Here is a 27,211-nt window from a genome sequence, read left to right on the forward strand (position 1 = left end):
AAGCCCCCAGCCCTCGGGACGGCTCGTGCCTCCCAACCAGTGCCAGGGCAGCACTGGGCATTTCCCGGGCCTGCCTGAGCACCCGTCACACTCACCATCGCAAGAGCCGGGCTTTCCCTTGCTCAAGACGGTCTCTCCGCAGATTCCTCTCCGCAGTCAACCCCCAGGGGGGGACCGAAGATCCTTGGTCGCGTCCACACGCCGACCTGCAGGGACAGGAGGATTTCCCCACTTGCTGTTCAACCTACGTCCCTCTGCCGCCCCCCCGGCTGGCTCCCTGCTGCTCGGACCTCTCCAAGCCCCCCAAAAACCAGGCTCCAGCTCAGCCTTAAACACACCCGGAATCACAGAACTATTCTGGTTGGAAAAGAGTCCAACCATAAACCTCACACTACCAAGTCCACCACTACCCGTGCCCAACCCCTCCAGGGATGGTGACTCCAGCACTGCCCTGGGCAGCCTGTTCCAATGCCCCACAGCCCTTTGGGGGAGAAATTGTTCCCCAGATCCAACCTCAGCCTCCCTTGGCGCAACTTGAGGCCGTTTCCTCTCATCCCATCGCTTGTTCCTGGGGAGCAGAGCCCGACCCCCCTGGCTCCAAGCTCCTTTCAGGCAGTTCAGAGATCAGAAGGTCTCCCCCCAGGTCCCCCAGCCGCTCCCATCGCACTTGTGCTCCAGCCCCTCACCAGCTCTCTTGCTCTTCTCTGCACACTCTCCAACAGCTCAAGGCGTCAACCGAAGTCTCCAAATGCACAAGTCGCCGGGATGAACAGCACCTCCCGCGATGCTGCAGGACGGAGCAGCCGCCGCGGCACCAACCGCAGCGACCGCACCAACCGCACAAACGGCACCGACCGCACCGGCCGCACCAACCGCCGCCGCTCCGCGTCCCGTGGCCGCGACACGGGGCGCCCTCGCGCCCAAGGCCCCCAGCACGCGCGGGGCTGGTGGCCATGGCCGCCTCGTCCCGGGCCCCGGGCTCACGGCAGCCCCGGCCCCGCCCGCAGCGGCCCCGCCCGGCCCTTCCCGGCCCGGCCCGGCCCGGCCCTTCTCTCGCCGGTGCTGGGAAATGGAGTCCCCAGCGGGCCCGGGGCTCGGCTGCCCCCGGGGGAGTTTCAAACCTCTTTGGAAAGCCCACACGCCTCTTGGCTTAAAACACTGAAACCTTCTGCATGGGCTTTGTCAAGGCTGCTGTCTAAGTGTGTGTCTACTTCAGTGCAGAGCAGCTGCTAAGCCTGGAGAGAACTATGGAATTTCACTTCGGCTGGAGAAGTCCCACACTGTCAAAATAAACTCACATAGCTGGAAAGGTCCCCGAGCTCGTCCATCTTCTCCCATGTTTGCTCTGCCTGACTTCAGAGTGGGAAAACAGTGTCCTTTCCTTCTGGGTGTCTCCGTACCGCCTGTCAGGCACCTGGCAGGATGCAGAGCCACCTTCAAGACGCTGATTTAGGCAAGATGGCCCAGAACACCCAGCAGCAGCTCTTCCTTCAGTTTTCTCCTCGGTGCTTTTCTGCCATGTCCAGGAGGGGGTGCTCTCAGACAACTTAAAACGGGCTTTGGACACCCTAATAAAAACAACCACCACGAACACATTCCCCCAGGATTGCACATCACTCTGGGCTACATTGTGACATAACCTACACGCTGTCTGACAAGCAAACAGACAGTAGAGGCTGTTTTTACCGGAAGAAAAATCACACTCAGCCATTTTGAAAGCCAAACAGCAGCAACACCTGAACTCCCGCATCTTTAGCAGGACCCAGAACATGGGTGTGAAGAAGCTACTGGCCGGAGCACCAGAGAACCCACAGAACAGTCTCAGCAAATCCTTATTCCGAGTTCTGTTGAAGGAGTTTCTGCCCGCTCCGCCGGGGCTTTCCCCAAGCTCAGCAGCGCGGCTCTGCCGTGCGGTACTCACACCAGCCAGTGCAGGTACTCGGAGTGCGTGTCTCTTAAATGTCCATCTGCAACAGAGAAAGGCGACTTCATGATAGGATCATAGAATCGTTTGGGTCAGAAGAGATCCTCAAGATCAACGAGTCCAACCATAACCCAACTCTGGCACTAACCCATGTCCACAAGAACCTCCTCTACACTCCTCCTGGGATGGTGACTCCACCACTGCCCTGGGCAACCTGTTCCAGTATTGTACAACCCTCTCCATGAAGAAATGTTTCCTAATATCCAATTTGAACCTCCCCTGGCACAACTTGAGGCTGGTGTTTGCATCCCCCCCCAAAGTGAGAACCCCCAGACCCACTTCAACGGCGCAGCTCAAGACCGCCCAGCAATCCTTTCCTAGCAGAAAAGTAACTCATTCTTATAGGAATGAGCTTAAAATGAGGAGCAAAGAACCCAACAGATGTAATTCCAAGATTAAAGGGACTTCTTGGTCAGTTGCTTCACTGTGCCTCGGTTTCCCAGAGCGAGCAGTGGCAACTAAGGCACCTGCCAGGCAGACTGCTGAGGGAGAGGAGTCTGGGGGGAAACGAAGGCCGGGAGTCAGGGAATTGCTTCCATTACACTGTGACACCGGTCCTGTCTCATCTCTCAACTGCTAGAGGTCTGGGGAGGCTACAATCTTTCCTGCATATGTAACACATCCCTGCTCAGAAGTTATGGCATCCTCTCTGCCTGTGCAGCCAAAAGAAACAGGAGCGAACCAACAGCAGAGGGAAACAATCCTGTTTAAATGTGTTCTTTTTAAAGAACCTGCTACTCACCCGGATTTGTGAGCAACAAAGTCCACAGGGAGCCTTTATCTGCCTCGTATGACACTGCGGGGGGACTGGAAGCCTAAATAAGCAACACAAACAGAATGTCAGTCACTGAAACAACAGGTTCCATTAAGGAACCATTAAGGTCATGATTTCCACAGCAAAGAACACAAACTGGTCACGGGCACGGCCAGGACACAGCACAGACCAGGCAGGGCCACCACACCAAGTCATCCAGCTCCACCTGAACGCCCCCAGAGCCTTAATAAACATCAGCCTGCTGACAGACAACCATCCTGTTGCAAAGCTCTGTCTTTATCACGTCCAAGAAACATGTTTTGATCATCACAGAGGAAATACCCATCTAAACAAAATCCCCTGGGGCGGACAATGCCCATCAGAAGCGTCTGAGGAAACCACAGAGGCTTCCCGTGGGGCCAAAGCTGTGCCCAGCTCCCCCACACACCTCTGATGGAGTCACCATGTTCCCATAGTAGACCGGCACGACGTGCTCATCTTCTTGGCTGTACTCCACCCTCAAGGTGACCCAAGGGGTGAACGTGGCCCCTCAGAATAAGTCACGAAACACCCCGCAGTGCTCGGCCACTCGCTGCTTGTGGAACGGGCCGCTGCTCTTCTCCCACTCAGCTCTGACCTCATCGAGGGGGATCAGCGCTGCGAGGAGAGGGAAACACTGGAGGTGACACCGGGGGACCCAGCACAGCCGGGGCAGGGAGGGGGTGGCAGGGCACAGACCAGTCCGGAGCCGCGCTGCTCTTTCCATCTCGGCATTCTGGCGGTTCTCCCTCAGGATCTTCTTTCTTGCCTTGATTTCCTTTGCCCGCAGCAACTTCTCACGCGGCAAGCTGATGTCGGTCTTCGGCTCTTCAGACAGGGGTGACAAAAATCACATACATGAAAAATTCAAATACCCAAAACACCCAAACACAAAATGCCTGCAGAGCATTAGAGAGGCTGTGAAAGAGACGCAAACTCCAAGACAGCAGAGACTCGATTCTACCACCTCTGCACCTCCACGCGTCTGTCGCCTCCTCCTCCCCCAGCTCATCGCACCCCCAGACCCAGCGGTTTCCCAGCCGAGGAGCAGCTCTGGTCTCTGCGGCTGCTGTGCAGACAAACTGGATTATTTGCTGCAGGTAGTCTAAAGCTCTGGTTCCTCTGACACTACTGGGCTTAGGACGAGACGAAACGGCCTCAAGTAGCCCCAGGGGAGGATAGGGTTGGATCTGGGGAACAATTTCTTCCCCAAAGGGCTGTGGGTGTTGGAACAGGCTGCCCAGGGCAGTGCTGGAGTCACCATCCCTGAAGCGGCTGAACAGACAGAGATGAGGTTCTCAGGGACATGGGGCAGTGCCAGGGGTGGGTTACGGTTGGACTCGATGGTCTTGAGAGTCTTTTCCAACCAACCGATTCTATGACTCCAAGGTATCACTTTTCTACTCTGCTCCACGTCTCTTGGCAGGTCCTGGCCAGCCTCCCTCCTCCCAGAAAACTGCTATCTGGTTCCGCCAAACATGTGCACGCTGCAAACTTCTACATCAGAAAAGGGCCCACCTTGTGCCAAAGCCCCTCATCAGCTCTTTGGGGCAAAATGCAGCCCCAGCAACAGCCTTCTTGACCTCCAGCAGCAAAATCCCGCACGGCGCAGCCCCTTGGCCGAGTACCTGGCTTGGGGCTGCTGTGCTGCCGGGCCGTCTGCCACCAGTGCGGCTTCCTGCTCTCCTTCTCCGCCAGCCTCAAGTACCGACTGAAACTGCGGTATTTTTCCAGTGCTTCTAAGTTGCTGACATCAATATCCTCGTTGGGCATCGGCCCCAGCGGGGCTGCCCGCTTGCAGAGTGCAGCTGGGAATGGAGAGTGAAAAGAAGCTGCTAAATTAATGTACTGTGATTAACTTACAAAAGACACACACATCATTAACCAATGACATAGTAAATGCTTTCTGACCACCTGCAAAATGAGGGGAGGACGATCCACAGAATCCCAGAATGTCAGGGATCAGAAGGGACCTGGAAAGCTCATCCAGTGCAATCCCCCCATGGAGCAGGAACACCCAGATGAGGTTACACAGGAAGGTGTCCAGGCGGGTTGGAATGTCTGCACAGAAGGAGACTCCACAACCTCCCTGGGCAGCCTGGGCCAGGCTCTGCCACCCTCAACCCAAAGAAGTTTCTTCTCATATTTAAGCGGAACATCCTATGTTCCAGTTTGTACCCGTTGCCCCTTGTCCTATCACTGGTTGTCACCAGAAGAGCCTGGCTCCATCCTCCTGACACTCCCCCTTTCCATATTGATCCCCATGAATGAGTCACCCCTCAGTCTCCTCCTGTCCAGCTCCAGAGCCCCAGCTCCCTCAGCCTTTCCTCACACGGGAGATGCTCCACTCCCTTCAGCATCTTTGTTGCCCTGCGCTGGACTCTCTCCAGCAGTTCCCTGTCCTGCTGGAACTGAGGGGCCACAGCTGGACACAATATTCCAGGTGTGGTCTCCCCAGGGCAGAGCAGAGGGGCAGGAGAACCTCTCTGACCTACTGACCACCCCCCTTCTAATTCACCCCAGGTACCATTGGCTTCCTGGCCACAAGGGCCCAGTGCTGGCTCATGGTCACCCTGCTGTCCCCAGGACCCCCAGGTCCCTTTCCCCTACGCTGCTCTCTAACAGGTCATTCCCCAGCTTATACTGCAACCTGGGTTGTTCCTGCCCAGATTCAAGACTCTACCCGTGCTGCCCGGCGCTGATGAAATAAAGAATGCCGCCGCACAGCAGCATTGCCTCTGCTGCTCAGTCCATCTCTCCGTTTCCAGAGAGTTCCCGCTTTCTCCAGAGCGCAAGAGACGGGGCCGCGAGAGCCCGGGAAGAGCCGGAGCCGCCCCCGCCCCCCCGAGCCGGCCACGCCAGCAATTCCGCCGCCCGAGCGCTCTCCCCGCACGCCCCAAGCGGCTCCCGCTGCCCGCCCGGGGGAACCGGGGCTCCCGGCCCGGGACTCACCGGCCGTGCCGAACGCCCGTCCGCTCCGGACGCCGCACAGCGCCGCGCTCAACAGCACCGCCATGCTGCGCGCCGCCCGCAATGGAAGGGTCCGTTCCCATGGCGACAGGGGCTGCGCCGCGCGGGGTCCGGCCTGGAAGGCCCCGCAGCCGTAGCAACGGGTCTGTCTACCGCAGCGCCTGTCTGGAAATGCCCCCCTGCCCTAGCAACGGGGCTGTTTAGCGCGGAGCCTGCCTAGAAGCGTCCCCGCAGCCCCGCGGGACGGGCGCTGCCCCCCCCGGGAACCCCTCCCCATCGCCGGCCTTGCTGCTCCGACCGGGCAGAGCCCGCGGGAGGGACCGGAGCGGCCCCGCTGTCACCCCGGGGTACCCGGATGGGAGGTGAAGCCCAGCGCAAGAGCCAGGGGTTTTCAGAAACCGGCCCAAAAAGCAAAAGCTGCAGTTCCTGTGGGCTGTGGAACATCCTGGGGGTGCTGGGGAACCGCAGTGCAGGGTCACCGAATCCCAGCCTGGTGGGGCTGAAGGGACCTCTGCAGATCCCCAGTCCAACCCCTGCTCACGCAGGGTCACAGAGCAGATCACACGGGGAAATGCGTGGGGAGGGAAAAACAGCCTGGACACTTCACTTGGGATTGTTGTTTTCTGGAAGAAGGCCTTTAAAAACCAGAAGAACACCCCGGAACAACCTCCAGACCCAAGGACCCGGCACGACTGATTTCTGCCCTCAAGTTCTGGCTTCATCCTTCCAGGTCAAACTGGCTGTTTCTCCAACCACCGCGTGTGGTTTTTGGCTCCAGAGAAAGATGAGTGTTTCCTTCCCAGCTCCATCAGCAAAGTAGTGCCACACGCGGATTCATGCGCACAGACTGTCACAGAAATGTTCTTGACCTCAAGGTCCCTGTATCAGAGTCTCAGACGTTTGCGCTTTAGAAAGATACTTTAATTATGAGATTAAAAACAACTTAAAAGGTACAGCAGAGAAACAGTCCAGGCTGGGGGCCTCTCAGGGGGAGGGAACACAAGGCAAAAGAGACTTGGGCTTTTAAACCCATTTCTCTAAGAAACCCTCTAAGAATGGTGGCCAGGAGCAGGGAGGACGGCCGGGACGCTGGTAGAGGTGAAGTGCACAGGGCACTTTCCTCGGGATCTCCAGAAATAACTGCGTAACCTCAAAGAAATTGTGGTCCGGAGAAGGGCAGAAGGACGGACGGGATGCTGACAGACGTGAAGTGTTGTACGGCGCTTTCTTCAGGGGCTCCAAGAGGATCTTCTCCTTTTCTCAGTAATCATCCCCCTGAGAAGAGAGGAAGCATGTGTGGGATGGATCCCAGGCAGTGCCACAGACACAGGGTCACAGTCCAGGGTGTTGCTCACCAACAAGAGAAGCATCCCAAAGCCTCCCTCGTGCCATGTCCCCCGTGAAGGGGACCCCTCCCCATGCTCCTCCAGAGCCCAGAGCCTCGCAGCCTGAGCAAGACCCATGGGGGAAGCCTCCAAGAGCGTCCCTGCCTGGGGAAAGACCCAGCGGGGACCTGACGGCACAGGATGGGGACACCACAAAGCCAGGGCAAACGGGCTTTAACTCACCTGCCTCTCCCCTCCTGCCCCCTCCGGGCACTGCCCTGCCTCAGAGAGCTCCGCTGAGCCCCTGCAGAGGATGCGGAGGCCAACTCACACCTGAGGTTTATATACAGGGGCACTAAACCAGCCCCCAGGACCATCCCAAGCCTCCGGAGACCCAGGTACAAGCGCAGCTGCCCCCCCGCAAGTCCCTTCCCACCCACAGAGCGTGGAAGCCTCACCCAGGGTGCTGGAGAGACCCTCAGTCGGGGCGCCGAGGTCCTGGGCTGCGGTCAGCGGTGTCACAGGGCGGTCGGGCAGCTCCTCGCGGGGCTGTTCGCTCCATCTCCTCTGGTGAGCCGTGCTCAGCCGCTGCTGCGCGGTCTCTGGGAGAAAGGCAGGGAGAGAAGCTGTCAGAAAAGCTTCAGGCCTTGGGCACCGTGGCCCCAGGCCCAGTGGGGAGGGTGAGGAGACACTTCCCTGATGTGTGCAGAGCAACAGCCCCCAGTTCTGCAGGTCGCTGCACAAGTTCTCCATGTTCTCGATGAAGACCCAACGACCTTGGTCAACTGATTTCTGCCCTCAAATACTGACTCCATCATTCCAGGTCAAATTTCCAGTTTCTGCCACCACCGCCTGTTGGTTTTCACATCAAATCTCCATAACTGACAGTTGCAAAATGCTTTGAGATAGTGCTACAAAAATAGGAGCAGTGGAAAGAAGGGCAGAACATCTACTGTCAGCATGTGGTTAATTAGTACTACTTGTTTTTGTCCTCAGAGCAGTATCACTATCTTCTCCTTTGAGTTCCTACTGACCAAGAGAACGGCGTCAGTGTTGGGGATGGCACAGAGGCACAAGGAGTTTCTGCAGGGCGGTGAAAGGAGGATGTGCTGGAAAACACAAAGATGTCTTCTGGAAAGCTGAAGGAAGCAGAGGCTCCAGAGAAGGACAAGTGACTTCCTGCAGTTTGGACTGCTGATAGAATGCAAGTAAAGAAACTAGACGGTAAAGCTATAGAGTTAGTGCAGGATTGGAGAGGAATCAATAAAATGAAGCCTTACACATTGTTAACCAAATTATGGTTATGTTATCGAACCAACATCAGTAAACTCACTGGGGAGCTGATGCTCTATCCCAATATCCAATTAAAAGGAAAGAGTGAATTTATATAGTATTTGGAACCAAGTGACCCAGCAATGTGAACTGTGTCTGGAAAACAATATGATAAATATGGTACAAATGAGAACACTTAGAAAAGGAAATGTAGCAGGACAACATTAGCAACTAGATTTCTCCAAACTCCCTAGAAAAGGCGGTTTGCTGGTGTTAACAGAGACCTTCTCAGGTTGGCCAGAAGCATCCCCTGCCCAGCTAGTAAAGCTGCAAAAGTATCTAAAGCTTTGTTAAATGAGACCATACCCCGATTTGGGGTCCCCGCTCTGCTGTCCTCTGACAGAGGACAGGTAAGTTCAAGCCACAGCAGCTTCTACTGGATCTTTAGGCATTAAAGAGCATAATCTTTCAGAGTCACTGAGATCAACGCTGAGAGAACTGGAAAGCGGTAGGTCCTACTGGTTCCAACGTCTGTTTCTTATCTGCTGCTTTCTTCACTCTTGAACAGTGAATCCAGGCGGGTTGTTCTTTAATCTTGATGGCGGTAAAGGCCGTCAGCAACAGCTGGAGCAGTCCATTCCACTTCTCTTCTCAAGGCTGACATGGAAAAGCTTTCACAGAAACTTCATCTATTGGCTTGAAAGAAAAGACTTCAGTTTTCCTTGGCTCGAGGCTTCCATCTCATTCTGAGCAGCGCTAAAGGTAGTGCTGGATTCTACTTCCAGTTAGCTTCCTGGCAAATTCTGTTTACCTGCTGTTCCATTAAGTGACTCATTTTCTTTTCTACCTGCCCACTTGCTTAAGGCTTGTAGGGAGTCTGCAACTGCGAATCGATCTCTAATGCTTTACTGACTTGCGGCACTACCTGTGCAACAAAACGGGGCCCCCTAGCAGAGGACATCACAGCGGGTACCCCAAGTCGGGGTACGGTCTCATTTAACAAAGCTTTAGTTACTGTTCTGGCGTTACTAGTTGGGCAGGGGAATGCTTCTGGCCAACCTGAGAAGGTCTCTGTTAATGCACTGCAAGGTAGGGTTTACTGATACTGGTTCGAGGAGGCAGCCATCCGGGCTCAGAGACATCACTCTCATTGCTCTCTCTGTCTTTCCAGCAGCTCGTCTCGCAGTATCAGCTGCCAGTTTATTTCCAGTTTCCTGATCAGTGTCTCCTTCTTGATGCTCCTTGAAATGCATGATGGCAACTTTTCTAGTAACAGCACAGCTTCCGCCAACTGGAGTATCTCATTTAATCTGTTCTTGTGCTGTTAATAAACTTGGTCCTTTTCAAATGCTCCATGGGCACGCACCACTCCCAAAGCACACTTGGAATCTGTCCAAATATTAATCTTCTTCTCTTTGGATAATTCTAAAGCTCGTGTGTGCGCAGCTGTCCGGGCAGAAGTCCCAGGAGGCAAAGGTTTGGCTTCGATTACCTCGTGGGTAGTTGTTAGGGCATCCCCAGCTCTATGTACTCCTTGCTTTACAAAGCTGCTTCCAGCGGAGAACCAGGAGTCTTCAGCGTCTTCCAGCGGCTGTTCCTTTAACTCCCGTCTGCTGGAGGAAACAGCTCCCACTGTTTCCAAGGAATCCTGGACCACAGGCTCTGAAACAGACCCACTGAGGAAAGGGGCTGCAGTGACAATGTTGGTAGCGACAATATTCACATCGTCTAGGTCCACCAGTACTGCCCGGTATTCAGGAATCTTGAGGCAGATAACCCATGGGTACCTTTTTGTTCCAGTACGGTTGGGACTGTATGGGACACTTTCTGTCCCATGGTGAACTCAGGAGCTTCCTGTACAGCGAGTCCAAGAGCTGCCACAGCTCCACGACATCCAGGCCAGCCTTGGCTCACTTCATCTGATTGCTTAGGGAAGCAGCAGCCGCTCGGTTCTGAGCTCTTAGTTGCTGTGCCAGAACACGCAGAGCAATGCTTTGCCTTTCGTGTGAGCATAACTCCAATGGCTTGGTGATATCTGGGAGACCCAGGCTCTTTGTTGAGTTGTGCAAATGCCCTCAGATGCTTCTCTTGTCCAATTCAACTTGGAAGTCCTTTTGTTTCACGGTTCATAGAAAGGCTTTACTCAAAGTCCATCATTATAAACTCAAAGTCTGCACCAAGGTGTCATTCTAAGAAACGCCCGGAGCTCTTTTACCGCTGCAGGTTCTGGTGTCCGTCAAACAGCTTCTTGTCGCTCCATCCCCAGCTCTGGTGCTCTCCGGAGATCTCGAATCCCAGATAAGTCACTTGGCACTGGATCAGCTGGGCTTTCTGTTGGGAAGCTCGATACCCACTGCATCTCACCCAATTTAGCAAACTTGCAGTGCATTGCATACGGCCTTCTTTGGTTTCTGTGGCTGTTCTTTTATCTTGAATGTCACTTCACCTTGTTTGAATGCTATTATAGCTTGCAATTGTTTTCCTAAGTCTTGTCTCCGTAACGGTTTTGGAGACTCAGGCATAGGTAAGAACTTAGGAATTCCATTTTGTCACTTCACCTTGTTTGAATGTTATTATTGCTTGCAATTGTTTTCCTAAGTCTCGTCTCCGTAACGGTTTTGGAGACCCAAACGTAGATAAGAACTTAGGAATTCCATTTTGTCACTTCACCTTGTTTGAATGTTATTATTGCTTGCAATTGTTTTCCTAAGTCTCGTCTCCGTAACGGTTTTGGAGATCTGGACATAGATAAGAACTTAGGAATTGCATTTTGTTTTCCAGTTTCTGTTGGATTGGCTGATGAAGAAAGCTTTGTCTCCTTGGCCAGTAGCTCCCATAACAGGTACAAAATCTTCATCTAATGGTATCAATTCCTGATTCAAAACTGAATCAAGAGTTCCAGTCTCAACTAAAATCTCAGTTTCTTTTCCATGTTTTTCTCTTCTTTCTGCACAGTTTCACCAGCTCGGAAGCTGAAGGCACATCATCTTCAATTCCACGCCCTGTGGGGACACGCAGTCTTCTTTCTCACCCTCCCCTCTCATCAGGGGAGTTTTCTGTCTTATTCTACATGCTGAACAACATGGTTTCAACTTCTCCTGAGCTTTATTCTGCTCCCTTTTTAATGTGAACACAGCTGGATCCTGGGGTGGCAAGTTAATACCACATTCTGCCTGCCACTCTGTTTTTGCAAAGTGGAAAACATATCAGCTTCCATCACTTGACTGCACTTGCCTTCTCTCTTCAAGAAGAATGTTAACGAGGCATCATTCAGAGTTTCATTCAGAGGCCACTTTTCCTCATCATTTAATTTATACAATGGTGACTGATTATGTCAGCAAGGTTTCTCTATTGACATTATCACCAGGTGGTTCCCCAATCTCTTTCCTGTGAGCTAACATAAGGTTAGTATGAAGTTAGTTGTAACGGATGAGTTTCTTACTATTAATTACTAGTCAAATATAAGCTAAGCTCTGCTTCTAAACAACGTGTTCCTTCATCTTCTGATCTCTTTGTCAGGCAGAAGGATTTAAAACTTGAAAAATATCCCCTCGTTTTGCAGCTGGTTAGAAAGCATTTAGCACGTCATGGGTTAATGATGGGTACGTCTTTGTAACTTTACCAGAGTCCACATTAATGTAGCGGCTTCTCTTCATCCAGAGAAGGGAGGACGGTCGGGACGCGGGCAGAGGTGAAGTGTTGCAGGGCGCTTTCCTCGGGATCTCCATAAATAACCACATAACAGCAAAGAAACAGTCTGGACGTGGGGCCTCTCAGCAGGAGGAGCGTGAGACGAAAGAGACTTGGGCTTGTAAACCCCCCCAGTCTGTGCACCCGCTCTTCACGCATCTTTCACGAGCCTGTTGGTCCAGTGGTAATTTTGGGTCTGGGGCCTTCGTTGTCTCTTCTTGGATTCTCTTCCTCTGTCTTCCAGGCAGTTTTTTCTCTGTCCTTATCTCGATATGTCGAAGCAGAGAATACAACTAAAGGAATTTAAGTGAGTACATTTATTCTGTAACAGTCCTCCCTTTCTTTTTATTAAGCATCCTCGCTAACGTGTCCAAGCGAACTCCTGAAATCCTTGAGGCCTCTAACGCGTACCCACAGTCTCACATCCGATGTTATTACAAGTCACGGCAGAAGCAGAGCTGTCAGAATGGACACTGGGGCAGAGCCTGATTAAAGGGTCCTGAAAGTAATGGGAGGCCGGAGAATGGAGGACAGGTCGACGACTTGCACAGGTGGAGATGCTTTCCTCAGGGCCCCTATTAATGCATGTGTATACTCAATGGTATCGTCCACAGAACGGGAGGAGGATGGAGGGGTTGTTGACAGTTGTGCAGTGTTGTATCGTACTTTCTTGAGGTTCTCCAAGAAGATTCTCTGCTTCTCTAACTCTTTGTCCCCCTGAGAAGAGAGGAAGGATGTGTGGGATGGATCCCAGAAAGTGCCACAGAAACAGGGTCACAGTCCAGGGTGTTGCTCACCAACAAGAGAAGCATCCCAAAGCCTCCCTCGTGCCATGTCCCCCATGAAGGGGACCCCTCCCTGTGCTCCTCCAGAGCCCAGAACCTCGCAGCCTGAGCAAGACCCATGGGGGAAGCCTCCAAGAGCGTCCCTGCCTGGGGAAAGACCGTGTCAAACCCCTCCAGGGATGGTGACTCCAGCACTGCCCTGGGCAGCCTGTTCCAATGCCCCACAGCCCTTTGGGGAAGAAATTGTTCCCCAGATCCAACCTCAGCCTCCCTTGGCGCAACTTGAGGCTGTTTCCTCTGGTCCTGGTGCTTGTTCCTGGGGAGCAGAGACCGACCCCCCCTGGCTCCAAGCTCCTTTCAGGCAGTTCAGAGATCAGAAGGTCTCCCCTCAGCTCCTGTTCTCCAGCTGAACCCCCCAGGTCCCTCAGCCGCTCCATCACACTTGTGCTCCAGCCTCTCACCAGCTCTCTTGCTCTTCTCTGCACACTCTCCAGTAGCTCAAGGCTTCAACCGAAGTCTCCAAATGCACAAATCGCTGAGATGAACAGCACCTCCCGCAATGCTGCAGGACGGAGCAGCCGCCGTGGCACCAACCACTGCTCCAGCTCATCCTTCTTCCCTTCCCTTCCCTTCCCTTCCCTTCCCTTCCCTTCCCTTCCCTTCCCTTCCCTTCCCTTCCCTTCCCTTCCCTTCCCTTCCCTTCCCTTCCCTTCCCTTCCCTTCCCTTCCCTTCCCTTCCCTTCCCTTCCCTTCCCTTCCCTTCCCTTCCCTTCCCTTCCCTTCCCTTCCCTTCCCTTCTTCTCTCGCTGTTGCTGGGAAATGGAGTCCCTGGTGGGCCCGGGATCGGGCCGGACGCTCCAGCCCCGGCGGCTCCGCTGCCCCCGGTCCAACCCCTGCTCACGCAGGGTCACAGAGCAGATCACACAGCTGGGTCCAGGGGCTTTGAATGTCTCAGAGAAGGAGACTCCACACCCGCTCTGGGCAGCCTGGGCCAGGCTCTGGCACCTCCCAGCAAACAAGTTTCTGCTCCTGTTCAGATGGAGCCTCCTGTGTCTCAGTCTGTGCCCGTTGCCCCTCACCCTGGCATTGGGCACCACTGAACAGAGTCTGGTCCATCCTCTGACACCCACCCTGAGATACTGATCCCATTGATCACATCCCTCTCAGCTTCTCTTCTCCAGCTCAACAGCCCCAGCTCTCTCAGCCTTTCCTCATCAGAAAGATGCTTCTTTCAGCATCCTTGTAGCCCACCGCTGGACTCTCCCCAGTAATTCCTTGTCCTTCTTAAAGTGGGGTGCCAGAACTGGACACACAACTCAGATGGAGCCTCACGAGTGCACAGCAGAAGGGGAGGATTCACCTCCCTCAACCTGCTGGCCACACTCCTCCTCATCCTCACGCACCCCAGGTACCATCGACCTTCTTGGCCACAGGAGACATTTCTGGCTCATGGTCAACCTGTTGTCATCCTGAGCTCCTGTGACAGCTCGGCCTTGCCCGGCCTTGCAGCTCGGCACCTGCTGCTGCTCCTCCGGTTACCAACAGGCAGCCCGGCTTCTTGCACAGCCCCCTGGTTCCCCCCTCACCCCGTCCCCCCAGTTAGTGCCAGGGGGTGCTTCTGAAGCCCATGGGCACCTCAGCCCCACCCGGGGTGCGGGATGGGCCTTTGCCGGCTCTGCCCTGGTGCCCACTGCTTTGCTCCCCGTGATCCCTCTGGGGGGACCCTGGATACCACTGGATCCACCTCTGGGCACCCCCAAAGAGCCTTTTTAGCATTCAGTTTTGTCCTGAAAAAGCAAACACAGCGGGGCTTTCTGCCATCCTGCCCCAGGGACCCACACTCAGACCACACCGGCGCTTGGTTGCCCATCGCCATTTATTGCAGCTGCTGCCTGCTCAGCGCCCGGGGCGGTGGGACCGGGGCCGGGACCCCCGTCCTGCCCGGCTGTCAGGGCGCTGATTTAATGCGGTGTGGCAGCAGCTTCGGTGGCAGGGTGAGGCGTCCGGGAGATGAGGCTGGTTGGCACTTCAGCACGGCTAACAGCAGCGGGGAGGCGGTGCCTGGGGGCGAGGGGCAGGGTCAGCCACAGACACCCACCAACAGGGTCCTGCCCCCACCCTGAAGCACACAGGCTGTTGTCCCCCACTGCCCAGCACCACCCCACATGTCGCCCCAGCTCCCTCCATCTCCATCATGAGGACTGGCTGCCCCAGCAGCCAGTGCTGCCCCCACAGCCCAGCCCAGACCCCAGACCCCCGTCCAACCCTGCCCAGCTGTGGGCACAGACCCGTCCCCCCAGACAGCGGGGTGTCCTCTGCCCCCCGGTGCCCTGACAGGGCCATACTTGGCTGGCTGCTCGAGGTTGTGGTGTCTGGCGTCCCCCTTTGCCTTGAGGGCAGCCCAGAGCTCTCCGTTACAGACGGCTGCTTGTTCGGTTGGTTCCCATCAGTGCCGTCCTGGCCCGACAGCTGCATCGCATCCTTCTGGGAAGGGGAGAGCGTGTGACCCAAACACGGGGCCCCATTCCACGTCCCCCAGCAACCCTCCCCCAGCCAGCTCACCCCGGGGAAACTGAGGCACAGATCACCCCCGCAGGCTCAGCATCCCCCTCCCCACCTCTGCCATCCCTACCTTGTTGGGGCGGCGGGCACTGGGTTGGGATGGCCGTGGGGTGCTGGGCGGTTGGGGCTGGAAGCGCGGGGGCCTGACAGTGTGTGGGCCCCCACAGCTCCGCGTAACAGTGGGGTATCTGCACTCGCCCGTCCGCTCCCTGTGGGACAGGACATGGGGGTGCTCAGTGCCCGGCAGGTGGCACCCCATGTGTCACTCGACGCCAGGGAGGGGTCGGGGGGTGCTCCCTGTTCAGGGGGCGGTTACTCACGGTCCAGGCGCCAGCATGTTGAGGGGCCGGTCACAGGACAGGCAATGGAAACCAGGCAGCAGCTGCCTGGAGGGGGGAGAAAAGGGCTGGGGAGCTCCTGGGGGGCACAGCCCCACCTGCACACCAGCCACAAAAAGCCTCTGCACCCACCCCCCAAGACTGGTTCAGGAGGGCTCCTCCCACACGTGCCCCCTCATTGTGCCGCCTCTATCGCTGCGAAGCTGCAGCTGGCAGGAGCACAAGGCACAGCCACTTGCTCAGCATCCCCAGGGGTGCTGCCCACATGGCTCCCACGCCAGGTACCACACCGGCACGAGCCGGGACAGCCAGCAGGAACAGGGCCAGCACTGCCAAAGCCACCACTGTCCCCATCGCACTCACTTCCTAATCCCAGCGGCATTGTCACGCTCTGGCTTCAGCGCCTTCTCCTGGAGCTGCCCGCTGAGGCTCTTCCACCGCTCCTCCTGCTGCTGCTGGAATGCCCCCAGCTCCCGGCGGTCCAGCTGTGGACGGGTGACACCCTCAGCCATCTACCCCAGGATGGGACATGGCGGTCCCCGGGGGCACAGCCGGGAGGGGGGACCCTCGCAAGGATCCTGCCTTAGGCTGCCAGGCCCCCAGGGTGCCAGTGCTGCATGGAGGGGACGAGCCCTCACCTTGCAGTCCATCTGCCTCTGGAGCTCTTGCTGGAACCGGTGCAAGAACTTCTCCTGGCCCGTCACCTCCTCCATCACCTTGTTCAGCTGCTCCACGCACGCCTCAAACTGGCTGCGACTGACTTTGTCTTTGTCTGCTTTCTAGCAATGGGGAAAGACAGGAGAGTGGTTGCAGACAGGATGGAGTGACAACAGGAGTGGGAGACTTGGCCCTGTTCACCCCATCACCCCTGTGGGGTTGGTCCCACCAGCCGAAGGGACTTGCAGTGACAGAGGGACCTGGCTTGGGACCTGCAGCCGGGCTGGAAATCCTCCCCCTACCTGGCTGGTTCTGCCAGCCAGCACCCAAGGGACAAGGGGTGTTTGTCACTCTGCCCAAAACACCCTTGGCCCAAAACACCAGGGCCCCTCGAGCCCGTACCTCATCGATTCCCAGCACCAGCAGCTCCTCCTTGTCTGCTTTCTGCTTCTTGATTCTCTCCAGGGCCTGGGACAGAGCCTTCCAAGGCAGACAGCAGCCCGTGAGCTGCCCCCCGGCCAGCCGAGCACCCCCTGCCTCCCCACCCCATCAGAAACCTCCAGGAAAGGCACTGGGAAGCTGTGCAGGGCTGCGAGCAGGGTGGCAGGGGGACAGACCCCTTGGGGTCCCAGCCTGGGCTCTGCTTGGGGCTTTCAGCCACCCACCTTGATGTCATTCTGCTCCTGCTGGCGATCCTGCTGCAGGTTTGCAAGGGCCGAGCTGAACTTCTCATAGTCCTTTTGGAGCTGCATGATGCTGGCCTGGAGGCACTTGATCTGCTCGTCCTGCTGCAGGGACTAAGAGGACAAGGCGGTGCTGAGCAAAGGGGTGGCTGCCCCGCAGGGACAGACCCAGGGTATTTTGGCTGGTGGCCACGGGCTCTCAGTGCAAGCAGGACATTTGCTCCAAGGCTTTAATTCCCTTCCGTTCTTCTGACTCCGACAAGCCAACTAGGGGGGCAGCGAGGGGCTCCCCTACGTTACAGCCAAGCAGAAATGCCTGGGGGGTCCTGGCAGCTCAAGCCCCCTACACCGCATCTCCTTACCTGTCTCCTCCACTTTGGATAATTGTCCACCTTGCCGCCCGCCTTCTGGGCCAGGGACTCCACCTGCTCCTCGAGCTTCTTGCAGCGCTGGAGGAGCTTCCCCAGCAGCACCCTGGTGTCCGGGCTGCAGAAGTGGCACCCTGCGTGCTCGTGTCCCCCGCTCTGCACCGTCGCCCTCGGCTCGTCCGGCTGCTGGCAGGGGAGGAGGAATCAGCTCTGAGCCGGGCTGGATGCCACCCACAAGCCCAGGTGCCGTGGAGGCTCCATGGCCTCATCCAGCCAGGGGACACTGCCGGGACCCCGCCAGGACCCTCCCTAGCCAGCGGGGGCTGGGAGCGCTGTCCCCGGGCCTCACCTCTGCCTGCAGCTGCTGCGCTGTCTCCATCACCAAGTTATTCACGTACTCAGCTGCAAACTGCTCCAGCTCGGCCTGGGTCGGCTCCTGCTGCTTCCCCAGCTCCTTGCGCTCTGCCTTGACCTTCTGTCCCTTGGGCCTGGCCAGCGAGATGGGGGCAGGGGCAGGCTTAGCCTTCGTGGGGGTGTCCCTCGGCCCCCAAACTGGGATGCTCCCAGACCCCAGGCTCCCTTGCAGCCCTGCGGGGTAGGAAACCCTCTCCCATCCTTTTACCGCGGCTGTCGGGTCATCTGGCCGCTGCCGTCTGCTTTTCTGCCGGCTCCAGCCCCCCTCATCTTTCTGGGAGCATCCTCCACCTTGCTGATCTGGGAACGGCAGTGGGGGCAGTGAGGGCACAGCCCCCTGTGTCATTCCGGCACAGGGACCCTTTCGCTGCCCCCTCCCTGCCCAAACTGGCATCCCCGCAGCCCCTCGGGGACTGCTGCCGGCTCACCTTCTCCTCCTCCCCGTGGAGGGCCCTGGCCATGTCTTGTAGGAAGGACATCTGGCACTTGAGGTCAGACAGGATGCTGGTGATGCTCTGCCGACCTAGAGGGACATGGTGCAAGGGGATGTGCTGTTGGTGAGGGGGTCTCTGAGCATGACGAGCCCCTGACCCAGGGTGTCCCCACACCAAAAAACCCCCGCCAGCACCCCCGTGCTCTCACCTCCCTTTGGGAAAAGCTGGCGCACGTTCTCAAGATCCGCACGTTCTGCTTTTGTAGATTTAAGCTGTTCCACCTCCTCCTTCAGACCAGCGTAGACGTTGCCGAGCTGCCCAACCTGTGAGAGAACCTCCCGCATCTCCGACTCGTAGCTGGAGGTGCTGGTGGAGCCCCAGGGCTTGGCCGGCTCTTGGGCATCGCCTGGGATGGTTGCTTGGGATCTGGAGGACGCAGGCTGCACCCCAGGGGTGGTGGTGTGGGTCCCAGGGCATCCTGGCTGCATCCCTGAGGTGCTGGCCTGGGTGTCAGGGGCCCCTGGCTGTGTCCCCAGGTGGGTGGTGGCCTGGGTGCCCCGTGATCCTGGCTGCATCCCCGGGGTGGTGGCGCCGGGACCAATAGACCTCGTGTGATCAGAGGGAGCGCCTGACAACTTCACAGGGGTCGCTGGTTCCCCCTGTGTCCCTGCTTGCATCCCCAGGGAGCCAGACCCTGCAGTCCCCCTGTCGGTCTCCATCCCAGGCTGTGTTCCACGTCCCTTCGGCCCCAGTGCTGAGCTCTTCCTGGCCTGGCTGTCCATGGCCACCTGGGTGGGCTCGGAGGGGGCAGACTGGCCCCCACCGCCCTCCTGGGAAGAAGATGCAAAGGGCAGCAGGTTTACTGGCAGCTGGGCAGCCGTGAGGACAGACCCCAGAACCCCCCGCCATGTCCCCAGTCCCTGTCCCCAAATCATCATCTCACGGGACCAAACTCGTGTTGAACATGAGAGCCCAAATGCAAAGGGATCATGGAGTCAGCCCGGCCATGGAGCTGGGGGGATGGGACCCCCAGGGATGGGACCCCCAGCATCACTGCCCAGCACCCCACCCCACAGGCTGTGCCCCAAGGCAGGAGGGCTGGTGTCCCCGAGGGAGCGGGGGACGCAGCCGCCTCCTGTCCCTGCACAGCCCGGCAGGGTCCTGGGGCTTCCCCTGGAGCTGGGTGAGGAGAGGGACACCCGTTCAGATGTGGGAGCGGGATTTAAAGAGTATCCCCAAATGAACTGGGGCAGGAGACAGAGGGACGCTGGGCAGGGCTGTGCCTGGGGGCCGCGGCTGAATTGCACGGGCAGAGCTTTATCTCCCCTCCTTCCCCTCCCATGGATCTGTTTTGAGGGCTCTCTAGTTCAAAAGTGCCTTAGCAACTCTTGGGACACCCTTCCCACTCTTCCCTCCTGCTGCCCTTCACGCTGGTGACACCGATGGCCGTGGGGCACGGGCACAGTGTGACAGGGCAGCAGGAGCGGGGAGGGACGAGGGCCCAGCTCCCTCCCGGGGCACCAGGCGATGCTCACCAGGCCAAGTGTCTCCTGGATCTCCTGGATGTCCTCGGCCAGGCCGGAATGCGCCTCCTGCAGGGCATGCATGTCCTCTGCCAGGCCGACATGCGCCTCCTTCATCTCCTGGATGTCCTGTGCCATTCCAGAATGCGCCTCCTGCATCGCCTCCTTCATCTCCCGCATGTCCTCTGCCATGCCAGAGTGCGCCTTCTGCATGGCCCGCATGTCCTCTGCCAGGCCGCACTGCACCTCCTGCTGACCCTGCTGCCCGATGATCATGGCTTTCAGCAGCTTGTGGAGCGCCACGAAATCCACAACCCCAACTTGGGGTGTCCCGATGGCAGCGTCCAGCATTTCCAACAGACTGCGTGTGGCCATCGCTGCTGTTCTGCGTGAAAACACTGAACCCGAAGTAGGGAGACAGGAGCTTTTCTGTCCGGAGGTGATCTTGGAGGGATGGACAGCCAGCAGCCTTTCTCCTGCTCCTTCTTGCCACAGAAAGCGATCAGTCACCAAAACAGATCCAAGTTCCAAAAGCAATCCGAGTGATGAAAGCGATCCAGTCACCAAAGCGATCCAAGTGCCGAAAGTGATCAAACCACGAAAAGCGGTTCAACCACCAAAAGTGATCCCAACACCAAAAGTGATGCAACCACCAAATGTGATCCCAACACCAAAAGTGATGCAACCACCAAATGTGATCCCACCACCAAAAGTGGTCCAACTGCCAAAATGAGTCCACCACCACAGTGATCCCACCACGGCAAGTGATCCCACCACGGCCAGTGACCAAATGGGCGAGGGGCACAGGTGACAGGGGACAATATAGTGTCTCTGTTGCCCGGCAACAGCCGCCCCAGGAGCCAGCGGGCACCGCCCTGGTCCTTTGTGATGAAGTTATCCACGGGATGGGAGATGCTGAGGCTCCCTCCTGCCTTTCCCACTTTAACACCTACATTGTAGCTGGTGACACCTCGTATTTCGTTGCAGGTCACTGCAGCCCGTGCCCAGATTCAAAATACAACCAGCCAAGTCATGGGGAATGAAATCTCACTTTACTGAATTAAATACCCTCAGTTTTAATGGCAGAGAGAATGGCTTTATCCGTGTTGTGTACTAAATCAAACTCTTCTGATGTTTAACCCTTTCCTTTCCCCACGGCACAGTTGGCCTCGGAGGCGATTCCCCTTGGTGGCAGATGTGCAGTGACTGGCTCCCGTGTGCACCAGCACTGGGAACCTGGGCTGAAAACAAGGTCAAGGCGCCTGGTTTAGGATGCCTTTCCCTGCGGTTCATCAAGCAGAAGGATGTCTTTTGAGAGCTACATTGTAGCTGGTGACACCTCATTTTTCATCGCAGGTCACTGCAGGCCATGCCAAGATTCAAAATACAATCAGACAAGTCATGGGGTTGATTCACTGCAGGGGGCCTGGATGGGCAGCAGCAGCTTCGGTGCCAGGGTGAGGCGTCTGGGAGACTCCAGAGCTGCCCCCGGCCAGCCGAGCACCCCCTGCCACCCCACCCCATCAGAAACCTCCAGAAAGGCATTGGGAAGCTGGGGCAGTATAGAAGGGAAAGGCTCAATGAAAGGAGCACTGAATACTTGATCTGGGTTCATTTAATGATTTTTCCAAGGAAGGATAAGCCCAGCCCTTCCAGCCAGCGCAGAGCTGAGCACCTCGAGGGGAGGCCCAGCCCTAGTAAATGCCGTAGGTGGGCTCCTTGCTGTCTCGGTACCTGTCCAGGTACCTCAGGGGCTGGTGGCGTGGGAACTTCACCTGGGGAGGATGGTAAACAGGCGGCCGCACAAATTCAAACACGGGCTCTCTCATATCTGTAAAGGGGTGACAGAGAGCGATAGTGAGACGGTGCAGATCCAAACCCCAGGGCCCCCCCACACCCACCAGGGCTGGTGGAGCACGCCGTGGTGAAGGCTCTCAGTGTTATTTGAAAATGCTCCTTCAAAATGGCCTTTTAAGAGGTTGTTTCCTCAGACTGCTGTTAGTTTGGGGCAGGACGGCTCCATAAGCGCCCAGGCTGTGCTGTAACAGCTCCCAGACCAGTGCGGGGACCAGCAGGAGCCCACGGGCACAGCTCGTTCACCGGCCCTGTGCCTCCCCCCAGGGCTGCGTCACGGCTCCCCCAGCCCCCCGCACGGGCCATTTCTCACTGAGGAGCTGATGGAAGACCCAGGAAACGCAGCTGTCCCACTGGCACTGGAAAAACGCCAGCCCTGCCGGGTTCATGGCATCCTCGTGCTTTCTGTACAAGTCAAACGTGCTAAAGGTTCTCATCTTGAGGCTGTGGCTGGAAACAAGACACAAGCACAACAGCTGAGGTGATTCTCTTTTCTTGCAGCACTTTAGCAGGCAACTACTTCCCCACAGCACCCCAGAGGCTATAAAACAGAGGTGGAAAAGGAAGGCACGTCAAAACTTCTCCCAGCTTCTCCAGCTCTCTGCAGGTTTCTGCTCCAGGCAGGAAAAAAAACACTTTCTTAACAGCCTGGTTTAAAGCAACAGGACAGCACAGTGCTTGCAGGGCTGGGATTGTGGCTTCAGGCAACACACAAACTCAGAGCAGCCCTGAACAACCATGCAGACTAAAAGGAACTTGCTCTCCTCCAGCAGTAATGACCATGTCATCAGAACATGCAAGAACAGCCTGGCCAAGAGAGCATGAACAGCCCAGCAAAAGCCTCAATTACCAGGGCGTGGGCCGAACATCCTCACTGAAATCAACGCGGCGGTCTTGCTTGAAGAGCAGGAAGATGAAGCGATGGTAGCCAGTGCCCATGGCGGGGAAGGGGGGCAGGTAATGGCAGATCTCCTTACCCGACTGGATGTCGTTGCCTGGGATGTTCGTCCTGAACACACACAAGTTTACTTCACTATATATCCATTCATTCCCCCCGGTTAGGGCCAGCACATTCCCCCAGGATTGCACATCACTCTGGGCTACATTGTGACATAACCTACACCCTGTCTGACAAGCAAACAGACAGTAGAGGCTGTTTTTACCGGAAGAAAAATCACACTCAGCCATTTTGAAAGCCAAACAGCAGCAACACCTGAACTCCCGCATCTTTAGCAGGACCCAGAACATGGGTGTGAAGAAGCTACTGGCCGGAGCACCAGAGAACCCACAGAACAGTCTCAGCAAATCCTTATTCCCAGTTCTGTTGAAGGAGTTTCTGCCCGCTCCGCCGGGGCTTTCCCCAAGCTCAGCAGCGCGGCTCTGCCGTGCGGTACTCACACCAGCCAGTGCAGGTACTCGGAGTGCGTGTCTCTTAAATGTCCATCTGCAACAGAGAAAGGCGACTTCATGATAGGATCATAGAATCGTTTGGGTCAGAAGAGATCCTCAAGATCAGCGAGTCCAACCATAACCCAACTCTGGCACTAACCCATGTCCACAAGAACCTCCTCTACACTCCTCCTGGGATGGTGACTCCACCACTGCCCTGGGCAACCTGTTCCAGTATTGTACAACCCTCTCCATGAAGAAATGTTTCCTAATATCCAATTTGAACCTCCCCTGGCACAACTTGAGGCTGGTGTTTGCATCCCCCCCCAAAGTGAGAACCCCCAGACCCACTTCAACGGCGCAGCTCAAGACCGCCCAGCAATCCTTTCCTAGCAGAAAAGTAACTCATTCTTATAGGAATGAGCTTAAAATGAGGAGCAAAGAACCCAACAGATGTAATTCCAAGATTAAAGGGACTTCTTGGTCAGTTGCTTCACTGTGCCTCGGTTTCCCAGAGCGAGCAGTGGCAACTAAGGCACCTGCCAGGCAGACTGCTGAGGGAGAGGAGTCTGGGGGGAAACGAAGGCCGGGAGTCAGGGAATTGCTTCTATTACACTGTGACACCGGTCCTGTCTCATCTCTCAACTGCTAGAGGTCTGGGGAGGCTACAATCTTTCCTGCATATGTAACACATCCCTGCTCAGAAGTTATGGCATCCTCTCTGCCTGTGCAGCCAAAAGAAACAGGAGCGAACCAACAGCAGAGGGAAACAATCCTGTTTAAATGTGTTCTTTTTAAAGAACCTGCTACTCACCCGGATTTGTGAGCAACAAAGTCCACAGGGAGCCTTTATCTGCCTCGTATGACACTGCGGGGGGACTGGAAGCCTAAATAAGCAACACAAACAGAATGTCAGTCACTGAAACAACAGGTTCCATGAAGGAACCATTAAGGTCATGATTTCCACAGCAAAGAACACAAACTGGTCACGGGCACGGCCAGGACACAGCACAGACCAGGCAGGGCCACCACACCAAGTCATCCAGCTCCACCTGAAAGCCCCCAGAGCCTTAATAAACATCAGCCTGCTGACAGACAACCATCCTGTTGCAAAGCTCTGTCTTTATCACGTCCAAGAAACATGTTTTGATCATCACAGAGGAAATACCCATCTAAACAAAATCCCCTGGGGCGGACAATGCCCATCAGAAGCGTCTGAGGAAACCACAGAGGCTTCCCGTGGGGCCAAAGCTGTGCCCAGCTCCCCCACACACCTCTGATGGAGTCACCATGTTCCCATAGTAAACCGGCACGACGTGCTCATCTTCTTGGCTGTACTCCACCCTCAAGGTGACCCAAGGGGTGAACGTGGCCCCTCGGAATAAGTCACGAAACACCCCGCAGTGCTCGGCCACTCGCTGCTTGTGGAACGGGCCGCTGCTCTTCTCCCACTCAGCTCTGACCTCATCGAGGGGGATCAGCGCTGCGAGGAGAGGGAAACGCTGGAGGTGACACCGGGGGACCCAGCACAGCCGGGGCAGGGAGGGGGTGGCAGGGCACAGACCAGTCCGGAGCCGCGCTGCTCTTTCCATCTCGGCATTCTGGCGGTTCTCCCTCAGGATCTTCTTTCTTGCCTTGATTTCCTTTGCCCGCAGCAACTTCTCACGCGGCAAGCTGATGTCGGTCTTCGGCTCTTCAGACAGGGGTGACAAAAATCACATACATGAAAAATTCACATACCCAAAACACCCAAACACAAAATGCCTGCAGAGCATTAGAGAGGCTGTGAAAGAGACGCAAACTCCAAGACAGCAGAGACTCGATTCTACCACCTCTGCACCTCCACGCGTCTGTCGCCTCCTCCTCCCCCAGCTCATCGCACCCCCAGACCCAGCGGTTTCCCAGCCGAGGAGCAGCTCTGGTCTCTGCGGCTGCTGTGCAGACAAACTGGATTATTTGCTGCAGGTAGTCTAAAGCTCTGGTTCCTCTGACACTACTGGGCTTAGGACGAGACGAAACGGCCTCAAGTAGCCCCAGGGGAGGATAGGGTTGGATCTGGGGAACAATTTCTTCCCCAAAGGGCTGTGGGTGTTGGAACAGGCTGCCCAGGGCAGTGCTGGAGTCACCATCCCTGGAGCGGCTGAACAGACGGAGATGAGGTTCTCAGGGACATGGGGCAGTGCCAGGGGTGGGTTACGGTTGGACTCGATGGTCTTGAGAGTCTTTTCCAACCAACCGATTCTATGACTCCAAGGTATCACTTTTCTACTCTGCTCCACGTCTCTTGGCAGGTCCTGGCCAGCCTCCCTCCTCCCAGAAAACTGCTATCTGGTTCCGCCAAACATGTGCACGCTGCAAACTTCTACATCAGAAAAGGGCCCACCTTGTGCCAAAGCCCCTCATCAGCTCTTTGGGGCAAAATGCAGCCCCAGCAACAGCCTTCTTGACCTCCAGCAGCAAAATCCCGCACGGCGCAGCCCCTTGGCCGAGTACCTGGCTTGGGGCTGCTGTGCTGCCGGGCCGTCTGCCACCAGTGCGGCTTCCTGCTCTCCTTCTCCGCCAGCCTCAAGTACCGACTGAAACTGCGCTATTTTTCCAGTGCTTCTAAGTTGCTGACATCAATATCCTCGTTGGGCATCGGCCCCAGCGGGGCTGCCCGCTTGCAGAGTGCAGCTGGGAATGGAGAGTGAAAAGAAGCTGCTAAATTAATGTACTGTGATTAACTTACAAAAGACACACCCATCATTAACCAATGACATAGTAAATGCTTTCTGACCACCTGCAAAATGAGGGGAGGACGATCCACAGAATCCCAGAATGTCAGGGATCGGAAGGGACCTGGAAAGCTCATCCAGTGCAATCCCCCCGTGGAGAAGGAACACCCAGATGAGGTTACACAGGAAGGTGTCCAGGCGGGTTGGAATGTCTGCACAGAAGGAGACTCCACAACCTCCCTGGGCAGCCTGGGCCAGGCTCTGCCACCCTCAACCCAAAGAAGTTTCTTCTCATATTTAAGCGGAACATCCTGTGTTCCAGTTTGTACCCATTGCCCCTTGTCCTATCACTGGTTGTCACTGAGAAGAGCCTGGCTCCATCCTCCTGACACTCCCCCTTTCCATATTGATCCCCATGAATGAGTCCCCCCTCAGTCTCCTCTTGTCCAGCTCCAGAGCCCCAGCTCCCTCAGCCTTTCCTCACACGGGAGATGCTCCACTCCCTTCAGCATCTTGGTGGCTGCGCTGGACTCTCTCCAGCAGTTCCCTGTCCTGCTGGAACTGAGGGGCCACAACTGGACACAATATTCCAGATGTGGTCTCCCCAGGGCAGAGTAGAGGGGCAGGAGAACCTCTCTGACCTACTGACCACCCCCTTCTAACCCACCCCAGGTACCATTGGCTTCCTGGCCACAAGGGCCCAGTGCTGGCTCATGGTCACCCTGCTGTCCCCAGGACCCCCAGGTCCCTTTCCCCTACGCTGCTCTCTAACAGGTCATTCCCCAGCTTATACTGCAACCTGGGTTGTTCCTGCCCAGATTCAAGACTCTACCCGTGCTGCCCGGCGCTGATGAAAGAAAGAATGCCGCCGCACAGCAGCATTGCCTCTGCTGCTCAGTCCATCTCTCCGTTTCCAGAGAGTTCCCGCTTTCTCCAGAGCGCAAGAGACGGGGCCGCGAGAGCCCGGGAAGAGCCGGAGCCGCCCCCGCCCCCCCGAGCCGGCCACGCCAGCAATTCCGCCGCCCGAGCGCTCTCCCCGCACGCCCCAAGCGGCTCCCGCTGCCCGCCCGGGGGAACCGGGGCTCCCGGCCCGGGACTCACCGGCCGTGCCGAACGCCCGTCCGCTCCGGACGCCGCACAGCGCCGCGCTCAACAGCACCGCCATGCTGCGCGCCGCCCGCACTGGAAGGGCCCGTTCCCATGGCGACAGGGGCTGCGCCGCGCGGGGTCCGGCCTGGAAGGCCCCGCAGCCGTAGCAACGGGTCTGTCTACCGCAGCGCCTGTCTGGAAATGCCCCCCTGCCCTAGCAACGGGGCTGTTTAGCGCGGAGCCTGCCTAGAAGCGTCCCCGCAGCCCCGCGGGACGGGCGCTGCCCCCCCCGGGAACCCCTCCCCATCGCCGGCCTTGCTGCTCCGACCGGGCAGAGCCCGCGGGAGGGACCGGAGCGGCCCCTCTG

General features: G+C 56.8%; 1 protein-coding gene, 1 long non-coding RNA gene and 2 pseudogenes across 4 annotated transcripts; all 4 read right to left on the reverse strand.

The window, feature by feature from the left end:
- The window catches only part of LOC135575738 (large ribosomal subunit protein mL38-like), a 28,692-nt pseudogene extending 22,884 nt beyond the window's left edge, over window positions 1–5,808 (reverse strand).
- Window positions 5,809–6,646: 838 nt separating this feature from the next.
- LOC135575739 (uncharacterized) lies at window positions 6,647–12,754 on the reverse strand. Of its 3 annotated transcripts, none has more exons than XR_010466997.1 (3): window positions 9,837–12,754; window positions 7,531–8,181; window positions 6,647–7,022 (listed from the first exon to the last, which is right to left on the reverse strand). It is a non-coding gene; the product is annotated as an uncharacterized LOC135575739 (long non-coding RNA). The 3 variants fall into 3 exon arrangements; XR_010466998.1 differs by having other exon boundaries at window positions 7,531–7,924; window positions 8,711–12,753; XR_010466996.1 differs by lacking the exon at window positions 9,837–12,754 and having other exon boundaries at window positions 7,531–8,704.
- Window positions 12,755–14,677: 1,923 nt separating this feature from the next.
- Window positions 14,678–21,252, reverse strand: LOC135575733 (uncharacterized). Its single transcript, XM_065034526.1, has 14 exons — window positions 19,811–21,252; window positions 18,484–19,105; window positions 18,270–18,364; window positions 18,050–18,141; window positions 17,777–17,915; window positions 17,422–17,613; window positions 17,042–17,173; window positions 16,779–16,856; window positions 16,358–16,498; window positions 16,083–16,204; window positions 15,702–15,767; window positions 15,452–15,590; window positions 15,165–15,303; window positions 14,678–14,880 (listed from the first exon to the last, which is right to left on the reverse strand). The coding sequence occupies exons 1-14, from the start codon at window positions 20,171–20,173 to the stop codon at window positions 14,768–14,770; spliced, it is 2,433 nt and encodes an 810-aa protein (XP_064890598.1). The 5' UTR covers window positions 20,174–21,252; the 3' UTR covers window positions 14,678–14,767.
- A 143-nt stretch (window positions 21,253–21,395) lies between these two features.
- Window positions 21,396–26,991, reverse strand: LOC135575736 (large ribosomal subunit protein mL38-like; annotated as a pseudogene).
- Window positions 26,992–27,211: the final 220 nt, after the last annotated feature.

Source organism: Columba livia, chromosome 18 (assembly GCF_036013475.1).
Source record: "Columba livia isolate bColLiv1 breed racing homer chromosome 18, bColLiv1.pat.W.v2, whole genome shotgun sequence".
In the NCBI taxonomy this organism is placed as follows: domain Eukaryota; kingdom Metazoa; phylum Chordata; class Aves; order Columbiformes; family Columbidae; genus Columba; species Columba livia.